Here is an 11,076-nt window from a genome sequence, read left to right on the forward strand (position 1 = left end):
AGAAGCGGCAGAGATCGGCACTGAGGACATGGCCGGTTGGGCCAGGAGGACTGTCCTGCCAGGCAAGGGTCTGCACTAAAGCTGCTGTTCTGGCAATTGAGGGGGTGGTGTGAGGCCATTGCAGGGTGGGGCCCAGTGTACAGGAGAGGACCTTCTCCCATGGCCGTGGCTCTAGCCGTCCATGGAGGAAGGCAGGCTGGGTGGGGCCGCTCACTAGCTGTGTTCGTCAGTGGACACGGGACAGTGTCTTGCCCACATGCCGGGAAGGCAGCCCCCTGCACTCCAGGAAGTGTGTGCAGGCTGTCCCGGAGCTTGTTTTCTTCCAGGACAGCTGCAAGGCCCTAGCAAGCAGGGTGACTGCCCGGCAGGCCCTGCCCATGGCAGGGAGCAGAGCTAGGGGCGCTCAGGGCAGCAGTGCCTGATGGCCAATGAGGAACAAGACTCACAACAGGGAGAAACGAGCTTTATTTCCAGTCTTCGACAGGTAGGCTCATGCTTATTTCATAATGCACACGTGTGTGTAAGTGCAGAAATACCGAGCAAAGAAATAGTTCCTCAGCCCTGAGACCATGTACTTTATCTGCTGTGGGTTTGGCTGGTCTGGAAGTTAGGCTGGCGTAAACGTACTAGGATTCTTTGGAAGTGCGACCTAGAGGGTGAGCGGTCGTGGGCCTGACACTCAGAGCACCGGGTAGTGCAGCCACCGGCTCTGCACTACCTGCAGCCGTCTCTGCCGCTCGGTGACGTTGCTCTTGAGGCTCTGCTTCAGTGCGGGCAGGATGGCGCACTCCGCCACAGGCGCCCGGCTCAGAATCAGGCTGGGGGGCGGGCGGAGGGGTCATTGCAGACAGCCTCCCCGGCCCTGTGGCCCCTGGGCTCAGAGGCTGCCTACCTCCCGTGCCAGTAAGACTCACCATTTCTTAGAGACGCCCTTGGTGGCAACCTTGGGGAGCTGCGTGGCCCCCGGGTGCAGAGCCTCCTGGCCCCTGGGGAGGGACGAGTCAGCCGTGAGCCCCAGACAAGCAGGCCCCGTTGTGACCCAGTGGGCCACCTGGGGCACGTACTTGGGAGTACTGGGCCCGGTCTCCTCGGGGGCAGCCCTGGGTCTCTGGCTCCCTTCTAGGAGGGACTTGAGGTGCTGCAGCTGGAAGGCAGGGAGAAGAGGCACGTTGGGTGGGGCTGTGGCAGCCCCGGGGCGCCCTGCAGCCTCACCTCACCTCTTGGGCCTGCAGGAGGTTGGCATTCCACAGCTGGCGGATGACCACTTCGCACTGCTGGAGTGTGGCGGGCTTGCACAGGTGCGAGGGCAGCCTCATCAATGGGGGCACCCTTGGCACCTGCTTGCTCTTGTGCAGGCTGCCGGCCGCTGAGGTGGCTGCTGGATTAGAGCTCTCCACTTTGTCTCTGAAACAGCCATTAGAGCAGACCGGAGGTGGCCTGCTGGAGGTGATCTCTCACACCCCCTCTCAGGGCAGCACCTGCTCCAGCGTGAGGAAGAGGGTCATCTCTATGGCCTCCTGGGGGCCTGGCTCCCTTCCGCCTACCAGGGTGCTCCAGGCACCAGGTGGCGGGGGTGGGTCTCTGGGGCTGGCCATGACCTGGGCCCGTCACTTCCTCCCCCCTCAAGGTACACTGAAGAGTCAGATGTGGTTTCAGCTGCCTGGCTGCCCTTGGTCCTGACCACAAGCCCAAGGTGCTGGTGGAGGGGGGAGCCTAAAGACTGCAGAGAAGCAGGAGCCTGGCCTACTGGTGGCACTTCCCAGGGGACAACAGGGTCCCCTCTTTGGACGCAAAGTCCAGGCTCACTGCTGCTTCCCAGGAAGTCCCAGGAACTCGGGTGTCACCGGGGACTGGTCCTGCTCTGGTCTGCTGGCCCTGTGCCTTCCAGAGGCCAGCACAGCTCCTAGGATGGAGCCCAAACCTGACTCAGGGTTCTCTTGGTGAAAAACAAGCTAATGTGGAGGCCAGGTTACTTTGTTTCTGTGCTTTGAGAGAATGCTTTAGGGGCTGCTGCTGGCCCCTCTTGCGGGCTCAGGTCAGCGCAGGGACTGTGCAGGACCCCCAGGGGAAGGGAGAAGGCAGGGTCCACCAGATGGGCAAGCCTGGCTTTCATGAGCTTGCTTCCCTCTGAAGACCTGCCCGTTTGGAAGGGCAAAGCAATTGGCTGGTTCCAGGGTGTGAACCTGCTGAATGCAACCCTGTCCCCATGGGGCTCACGGAGCCTTACTTGGCCAGCCCCTGTACCCCGAGGGCCTTGTCCACCCTGCTGCTGTGAAGTAGGGCAGCAACCAAGGGATCCTCCTCCAGGTCCGACTTCTGGGGAACGTCAGCTTTCGAGTCTTGCTTCTTAGAGGAGGTGGGCTGGGGCCTGGCCTTGCCTTGTGAGTTGGCTGTAGGTCAGACCCAGACAGGGCCAGTCACTGGGCATCGGTCGTCTGTATGCACCCAAGGGGCCCCGCCCCTGCGTCAGTTTCCTCTTTGTAAAGGGGAGATGGTAATGGCCTCTGTCCGAGGGCCCCTGGGAGGCACAGATGCGGGAGTAGGGTGAAGCCTGTGGGTGCCTGAATGTTCTGAAGCGGACACAGTGGTGGAGGTGGCTCCCCGAGCAGCCAAAGTGGGGAGAGCCCCACACACCCCGTGGGGCAGTCTCCTCATGGGCCTTGGTAAAGGCCGGGGTAGGGTAGCCAGCAGCTGTTCCCTGACTCTGAACCCCATTTTGGGCAAAATGAAACGGAAGGAAAGGTCTGGGCCCAGCCTGTGCAGGTCTGCTCTCCCAGGACAAGGCCCCTCACTCAGCAAAAATGCCACAAATCCAGGCTCTGTAGGAGGGCCAGCCCACCCGTGTCCTGTCTGCTCTGAGAGACACAGTGAGCAGCAGTGAAGACCACTCAGGGCTCCTTTGTCACACGCTCTGCCTGACTCATGACCCACACTGACCAAGCCTGTCCTGCCTTTTTTTTTTTTTTTTTTTTTTTTTTTTGCGGTACACGGGCCTCTCACTGTTGTGGCCTCTCCCGCTGCGGAGCGCAGGCTCAGCGGCCACGGCTCACGGGCCCAGCCACTCTGCGGCATGTGGGATCCTCCCAGACCGGGGCATGAACCCACGTCCCCTGCATCGGCAGGCAGACTCTCAACCACTGCGCCATCAGGGAAGCCCCCTGTCCTGCTTTTGTGGCCTGTCCTCAGGCCTCCTTCCAGCTGACCCACTAACCTGTCCCCTGGCCTCAGCTCCCTCCTGGAGGTTTCAGCTCACAGGGCACCTGGGGACCCTCCTTGGTTAATGGAGCAGGGTCTCTCAGGGGCTCAGCAGGGAGGAGTGGGCTACCCCTTAACCCCCAAGTCCATAGGGACTGGCAGAGGTGCTCCCCCGAGGTCTGCCCCACAGAGGACCACCGTGGGCTTTCAGCATTCGGCTCAGCGCCCCACTTGCCATTTCAGGCCCGGGGGCCCCGAGGTCTGTACCTGCTCTCCCCCAACCCTGAGCACAGAGGTGCTGGTGTGCTCACCTGACACCATTGTATTCGAGATGGACTTGTTGGACTGAAAGCTGGAACTGGAGATGCTGCCTGTGGGGGCCGCTTGGGGTCAGCAGAAGGTGGCAGCAGCGAGGCTCCCATCCCTGCAGATCCCAGCGCTTCTGCACGGCTGCCATGGCCGAAGGGCCAGGCCCACCTGTGCCCGCCTCCTGGCTCTGCAGGTACCAGCCCTCCCCCACACTCTGGTGAGGCAGCCCCAGACCCCGCCAGTGCCAGAGGGAGCCAGGGCCACGGGGCTGGGGACGGAAGAAGCAGTGGGACCTGAATGGGAGCACGCCCTCTCTTGAGGTCCCATCGGGGGACCCCTGACACTACGTGCCCACATCAGCTCGCTGGAGCTGTGCTGCCCCACTGGAGAAGGGCCCCCACCACCCCATCCTCTGCGTATCTCCCAGGAAGAGAGCCCTGGGCACACCCCAGACTGGGGCCTTCCAGGCAGGCACCACTCAGACCATCTCCCGATGTCAGACCTGGTCCCAAAAGTAAGAGGGGAGGGGAACCCAAGACTGGACCTAGTCGTCCCCAGGCTGGGCTAGGGGACAGGCAAGGTGAGTGGGCCACAGGTGAGGACATGCCCATGTGGTTGCTCTGCAGATGATAGGGAGGACTCTGTAAGGAGTGTGCCCAGAGCTTCCTGCCCCAAGGCCAAAGGGACCAGGGGATGGGGATGGGGCTGTGCCGGGGAAGCCTGGGGCAGCAGTCCCAGTGAAAGCGCACCAGGATAGTGAGGCCAGGGCTGGGGCGGGGGTAACCTGGGCAGCCCCCCGGACCCCAGCTGCTCTGTCCACTGCTCCTGCTGCACAGAACTCGGGCTTTGGGGTCCCCAAGAGTGGCACTTGCTGTGCTTGGGTGCATGAAGTCACCCAGACCATGGCTGGGAGCGGTCTGTCTGTCCAGGCCCTCTCCCCACTGGGATAATTCGCATGGGCATAAGCAGTCTGGGGGGCCTGCTCTTGAGGGCAGTAGCTTCCCATCAGGCACCTGTGGGCCTGTCTTACCTTTCTTCTGCAGCTTCTGATTCATGATTAGCTTGTAGTGGAGATCTGAAAACAAAAATGGGCTCTCCTCGTGGCTACTCTGAGAAAAGAAGCTTTGCTTCCCTTGCCCACTCCTCCCTGCTGAGCCCCTGAGAGACCCTGCTCCATGGACCAAGCCTTTGCCTTGGCATCCTCGGGTCGGTGATGCCTCTGGCTGCTCCCTGAGCCAGAGCCCCTGTGTGAGAGCCTCCCCCGGAGCCCATTCCTCCATCCGTGACGTCTACAGAGCAGTCTCTGCCATGTGGGGCCTGGACTCCAGCGGGACAGAGGTGAGTCGGGATGACCCAGGTGTCCGGAATCGTTCTGGAGCCCCGGATCTGGGTGTGCTTAGTTTGTGAAAATTCATTGAGCTATATACACGTACTTTGGGGGTGTGTTTCACTTCTACAAAAGTTTTTCTAAGGAGGCCGCCTGACCCTGCCTGGAGAGGAGAGGCGGGCCGGGTTACCTTCGGGAGTGGCGCGGCCAGACCTGCCCCCCGCAGTTGGGCTTTGGCGCTGGGGCAGAGAGCCGAGCCCCGAGTGGCCGGGATGGGGCTTGCAGCCCTGCGTCCTCCCTCACCCTTCGTGCGCCGTTTGGGCGCAGAAGTCCCGGCCCGCCGGCCGCCTCACCCTTGTTCTCCCGCTTCAGGTGCTCGATCTCCTCATGGAGTTTGACCAGCGTCTCCGAGTGCTGCTGCTGTAGGAACTGCAGCCTCTTCTCCAGGTACAGCGCCCGCTTCTGCGCCTCGCTGAGCCCGACTGGCGTGCCGTGCTGCCCGGGATACGGAGGGACCACGGGCAGGCGGAGGCGCAACGTACCCCGGGAGCCCGGGATCCCCGAGCTGGGGGGCCGCAGCCCGGCCGCCACAGCCGCTGCGCTCATGTAGCTACCTCCGCGGATGGACGCCCACTCGGTGGCCGGCCCGGCCACCAAGGCTCAGCTCCGTGTCGCCATGGAAACGGGCGCACCCTCAGGGGGGCTTTGTGTGCTAAGGGGCTGATTAGTGGGAGGGGCCTGGGCGAGGGGCAGGGCGGGGCGCCTGAGGGGCGAGGCTTGGGTACCCGGGACTAGGTGTGCTGCGGCAGGGGCGGGGCCTGGGAGCCAGGTGGCGGGGCTGCGGCGGGGCGGGGCCTGGGTGATACACCTGACTTAATTGGATGGCATCCTCTGACTTAAACCACAGAGAATCGTACGCCTTTACAGGTCTTAATATTTAGTTTTGTTCACTGCTTGTGGGGTTTTTTGGATTTTCATAATAGTTTTTGATGTGGACCATTTTTAAAGTCTTTGTTGAATTTGTTACAATATTGTCTCTTTTATGTTTTTTGGTTTTTTGGGCCCGAGGCATGTGGGCTTTTAGCTCCCCAACCAGAGATTGAACCTGCACCCCCCGCATTGGAAGGAGAAGTCTTAACCGCTAGACTGCCAGGAAAGTCCCACTGGTTGTGTTTTAATAGTTCACTTTTTGAATAGATGATACAATTACAGGATGATACGACTTTAGATGGTAAGATTTTGGTTCAAAAATCAAAAGGTAGAATTTCCATTTCCAATAATCGCAGAACCCTCGTGCTTTATGAAATGTGGACAAAATACATGAAACAGCTGTCTGAAAGCACTAGAGAAGAGCAAAAAAGCAGGTGGAAACTGGAGGAAGGCAGCTCTTGAAAGCCAGTTGTTTTCTCCTGAGGGCTCCTGATCAGCCAGACCCGAACAGGAAGCCACAGCCTTATCGGCTGGAGAGGACGAAGGATGCAAACTGAGGGGCGCTGGGAAGTTTGGGGCAATAAAACCCCCTTCAAGTACGTGGCTGGCCTGAAATGCACATGTAGGGGTAAGATTCCAAAGGTCCCAGGGCAAGACAGAGCTGGAGGCCGAAATGGCCTAACTCCAGGGGAGACCGAGTTCGGAAACTGACAGAGAAGTTTGGTAAACGCCTCAGTTTTCCATTTAAACCCCAAAAGGGTCACAGCTTGGGAATAAAGACTGTGTTCTAGAAATAAGGGATTTGCACTAAGACTAAGGAAAAAATCAAAATACATTTGCCCTAATAAAACTTAAAGCCCAGTCTCCACAAGTCCATGGCAATCTTCCCATAATTCAACTGCCTAGAGAACAGAATTCAACACTCTTCAGAGAATGATAACAGAACCCAGAGTCTCAATGACACATCATCCTCAAGATCTGAATTACACTAGTAAATACCAGACATGCAGAGAAACAGACAAACGTGATGGAATCAAGAACAGAAGTATATCCTCCTCGATAGAAATGATTCAAACAATGCAGATAAATCCAAGTCCACCCTGCCCCCTGTCACGAGAGAGGCATGCCACTGCCTGAGCCTTCTCTGCTCTGTGTTTACATACTTACACTCATACACTTATGGGTAGGACTCATTTGTCTGCAGTGGCCTTCAACTGTTTCTGTGTAATGGGATCATCACAGACATATTGCTTTGCAACTTGGTTTATGTTTTTGTTTTTGTTTTGTTTTAATTATTTTTGGCTGCTTTGGGTCTTTGTTGCTGCACGCAAGCTTTCTCTAGTTGCGGCGAGCGGGGGCTACTCTTCGTTGTGGTGTGCGGGTTTCTCATTGCAGTGGCTTCTCTTGTTGTGGAGCCCGGGCTCTAGGCGTGCGGGCTTCAGTAGTTGTGGCACACGGGCTCAGTAGTTGTGGCTCGTGGGCTCTAGAGTCCAGGTTCAGTAGTTATGGCACACAGGCTTAGTTGTTCCACGGCATGTGGGATCTTCCCAGATCAGGGATTGAACCCGTGTCCCCTGCATTGGCAGGCGGATTCTTAACCACTGCACAACCAGGGAAGTCCCTGGTTTATGTCTTAACAGCAGGTTTTAGAGAACATTCCAGGGAGTTCATGAGTTCCTGCCTTTGTTTTTTATTTTATTTTTTTTAGCATTTTATTTTTATTTTTTTGAATTTTATTTTTTTATACAGCAGGTTCTTATTAGTCATCAATTTTATACACATCAGTGTATACATGTCAGTCCCAATCGCCCAATTCGTCACACCCCCACCCCCACCCCCCCCTTCCCCCCCTTGGTGTCCATACATTTGTTCTCTACATCTGTGTCTCAGTTTCTGCCCTGCAAACTGGTTCATCTGTGTACCATTTTTCTAGGTTCCACATATATGCGTTAATATACGATATTTGTTTTTCTCTTTCTGACTTACTTCATTCGACAGTCTCTAGATCCATCCACATCTCAACAAGTGACCCAATTTCGTTCCTTTTTATGGCAGAGTAATATTCCGTTGTATATATGTACCACATCTTCTTTATCCATTCATCCGTCTATGGGCATTTAGGTTGCTTCCATGACCTGCCTGCCTTTGTTTTTTATTGCTACACAGTATTCTCTGGGCTCATCCTGTTTTTGCTCTCCTGGGCCATCCTAACCCTCCAGGGTAAAGTCAAGGACAGGCTGACTGTTCCAGTGACAGTAAAGGCCAGGTGTGCAGTCTGAGAGGAGGCTTCTGCTGCTGCACCAATTGTCAGCACCGTAAGATGACCTTCAATTAACAGGGAGAAAACGTTTTCACCTATTCTCTCTCAGGGGGAATATTTTTAGAATTGGAATTACCTGCTGATTTAAGCAAACAAGTGTCACATGGGAAATGATGACTATCTTTTCAGCCACAGCTGAGAGCTGCAATGTGGCACCCTCCACTCCTTTGCAGTCACATAAGAGCCTAGAGTTCCTGTGCATTATCTCGTTTCATCCTTGAAATAAATTCGTCAAGGCAAGTGTTATTACATTTCCAATTTATGAACAGGGAAAGCAATGTGCAGAAAAGGGTTTTTTTTAAGTAATATGGGAAAACATGTATATTGTACATATTTTCATTTCTCTGAATTTTTGTCACTTGCGCTTTTGGTGTCGTATCTGAAAAACCATTGAGTAGTTCACTGTTACGAATATTTACTCCTGTGTTTTCTCTTGACAGTTCTAGTTTTAGCCCTTTTTTTTTTTTTTTTTTTTTGCAGTACGCGGGCCTCTCACTGTTGTGGTCTCTCCCATTGCGGAGCACTGGCTCCGGACGCGCAGGCTCAGCGGCCATGGCTCACGGGCCCAGCTGCTCTGCGGCATGCGGGATCTTCCCGGACCGGGGCACGAACCCGTGTCCCCTGCAACGGCAGGCGGACTCTCAACCACTGCACCACCAGGGAAGCCCTTAGCCCTTTTTTATACATCCATCTATGATCTGAATGTTGGACAGGTCCCTTCAACACAGTGATCACGCACTTCCTCATTGATTTTTGTTCAACGTTAGACTGAAGAGCCCCCTTTCCTATCCTAATCCTTTTCTGCTCATGTACAAATTAATTTATCCAATAGTTCATATTTTGATTCCTGAGATATGAGGAGCTGGATGTGTATATAATAGGTAAAATAAGTTATTTATTGGGCAGCTACTATGTGCTTGCTCAGTGCTGGAGAGAAAAAGTACAATACGTGTCCACAAGGAGCAAAATACACATCAGAGATTGAGTCACAAGTATTTATTTATTCAGCATCTTGAAGTGCCCAGAATCACACAAGTGACAAGAAGTATCTCTGCTTTTATTTGTGGACCAGGGCGGGTGAGTACAGAGGGGGCTCTTAGTCCAGCCTGGGAGGTGGAGGGAGGGGGGAGCTGAGGGGGGCAGAGGTCCCCTGGGGGGGAGGGAGGAGGCGCAGACCCTCAGAGACCACCTGAGAGCCCAGCAGAAGCCCCTGGCCTCCTGGAAGGGGAGGTCGGAGGCTGCTTCCAGGTGGTGGGGACAGCTGAGTCACCAGCTCCCTCTTGACTGGCTGCCCCAAGCTCTGGTCTTGTTGGAGGAGATTTCAGGTACACAAACCCCAAGCTTTCCAGAGGACGTTCTGTAGGACACAGACGCTTGGATGTTACTGGATGCCTCATGGGAAACAGGTCACAAAGGACAGTGAGTCCAGTGTGGGCTGCGGGCCTGGGAGGTGCCGCCAGGAGGCCAGAGCCGGGGGCACTAAGAGGCAATGGGGTTTGACCCTTTGGCAGCGGTTGTGGTGGTGGCCAGAGGGTGAAAGTTGGGGTGTGGGGGGAGTTGAGGGGGTGGGCAGTTGGCATAAACCACCGGAGGCTTCGGTGAGGGGAGGGGAAACACGGAGAGAACCCCCATCTTCAGCCTGACCTCCAGGAGCTGGGCCAGCAGCCTCTCCTTGGGTGTGTCCCCCCTAGATGTGCCCCGTCCCCCAGCACCATCCCTGCAGCTGAGAGCACCCCCCCTTTCCACTACTGCAGCTCTGAAACCAAGGGCCCTGAGGACTGGCATCAGCTAGATCAGCTGCAGGGATCAGCTATGATCTGCCTTCCCCCATCAAGTTCACTTCAATTTTTTAACAACAGCTGCTTCTAAAAAATTAATTTTTTTTGGCTGCATTGGGTCTTCGTTGCTGCGTGCGGGCTTTCTCTAGTTGCAGCATTGCTTGAATTGTTTTTATGAAAACTTGTGTATCCTCTGAGTGGCACAGAGCGTAAGCGGTAAGACATTTGCCTGAGTTGTTGCTTCAGGAACTTGGTATCAGCTGTTGGACGTCCAGTTCGAGCTGAGCTGGTGAGTGGGTAGGACCACTGACCTTCCAACTGAAACCGAGCACTGGGCTCATGTGCCTGCAGGCAGAAAGTCAACCTCTGATGGTGGGCTTTGCAGCAAACTAAGGATGTTGTTTGCAGGGTGCCGAGCAGGGGGCAGGCCTCAGACCCACTGCAACGTGGTCTCTGAGTTAGTGGTTTTTAAAGGGTAACAATAGAGGGGCTGGGGTTCATCACCTTAATTATCTGTGACCTGGGGGGGTCTCTATCTCTGTAACCTGTACAGGCCATCTTGCCCCGGAAGATGACTCAGAATGGCACGTGAACATGATGCTTATTGGGAAGCTGAAGCTCCAGGCACCTGACCTGCATTGCTCCTTATTGATGAGGCAAACGTGACCATGTAGGTGCAGCTGGGAAGGAAGGGAACCAGAATTTAATTGTAAACTAGTCACAGGACTTAGTTTCCACCTGTGCCATCAGGCCAGGCATTGCCCCTCAGAACCTGTGTCCCTCACAGAACGGCTGCCTCAGCATTTTCTTATTTCCAATCACCTTTCCCCACCTCCTGTGCCTCAGCCTCATCCTGTAAATACCCGTCCTCGGCCCTTGGGTAGGCGGCCTCTTTTCTCTTCTCTGAACCTCGGCATCTCGGCATCTGGCTCAGTGACACTTCTGCCTCTGCTCCATCCATGCCTTTCTCTACTCTGCAGCTAGAGCCCCGCAAACTAACTCGGGGTCATTGTGAAGGTAGGGTCCCCATCGCCCTCACCTGCTCAGCTCCCTGGGCACAAGCCACTGAGCACCATGGACCTCAAACCACCCTCCCCAAAACCAGGCCCCAGGCCCCACCACTGGCACCCTGGCCCCTCCTTTTTTTTTTTCGGCTGCATTGGGTCTTCGTTGCTGTGCGCGGGCTTTCTGTAGTTGCAGCGAGCGGGGGCTACTCT

At 55.7% G+C, this 11,076-nt stretch overlaps 1 protein-coding gene and 1 long non-coding RNA gene across 3 annotated transcripts; one reads left to right on the plus strand and one right to left on the minus strand.

The window, feature by feature from the left end:
- Window positions 1–679: 679 nt before the first annotated feature.
- Window positions 680–5,437, minus strand: LOC131742860 (coiled-coil domain-containing protein 74B-like). Of its 2 annotated transcripts, XM_059041209.1 has the most exons (8): window positions 5,185–5,437; window positions 4,535–4,579; window positions 3,507–3,566; window positions 2,228–2,378; window positions 1,218–1,404; window positions 1,065–1,144; window positions 915–986; window positions 680–818 (listed from the first exon to the last, which is right to left on the minus strand). In XM_059041209.1, the coding sequence occupies exons 1-8, from the start codon at window positions 5,435–5,437 to the stop codon at window positions 680–682; spliced, it is 987 nt and encodes a 328-aa protein (XP_058897192.1). The 2 variants fall into 2 exon arrangements, with proteins under 2 accessions (XP_058897192.1, XP_058897193.1); XM_059041210.1 differs by lacking the exons at window positions 680–818; window positions 915–986 and having other exon boundaries at window positions 1,120–1,144; window positions 1,218–1,289.
- On the plus strand, window positions 4,462–10,979 carry LOC136792696 (uncharacterized). Its single transcript, XR_010836865.1, has 6 exons — window positions 4,462–4,842; window positions 5,204–5,278; window positions 8,211–8,317; window positions 8,562–9,158; window positions 9,380–9,500; window positions 9,836–10,979. It is a non-coding gene; the product is annotated as an uncharacterized lncRNA (long non-coding RNA).
- Window positions 10,980–11,076: the final 97 nt, after the last annotated feature.

Source organism: Kogia breviceps, chromosome 15 (assembly GCF_026419965.1).
Source record: "Kogia breviceps isolate mKogBre1 chromosome 15, mKogBre1 haplotype 1, whole genome shotgun sequence".
NCBI lineage: Eukaryota > Metazoa > Chordata > Mammalia > Artiodactyla > Physeteridae > Kogia > Kogia breviceps.

Coding starts and splice junctions, on each gene's coding strand:
- LOC131742860 (XM_059041209.1), bottom strand. CDS start 5,437: ATGAGCGCAGCGGCTGTGGCGGCCGGGCTGCGGCCCCCCAGCTCGGGG. Junction 987..1,064: donor ACCGGGCCCAGTACTCCCAA/GTACGTGCCCCA, acceptor GTCCCTCCCCAG/GGGCCAGGAGGCTCTGCACC. Junction 819..914: donor AAGGGCGTCTCTAAGAAATG/GTGAGTCTTACT, acceptor CCCGCCCCCCAG/CCTGATTCTGAGCCGGGCGC.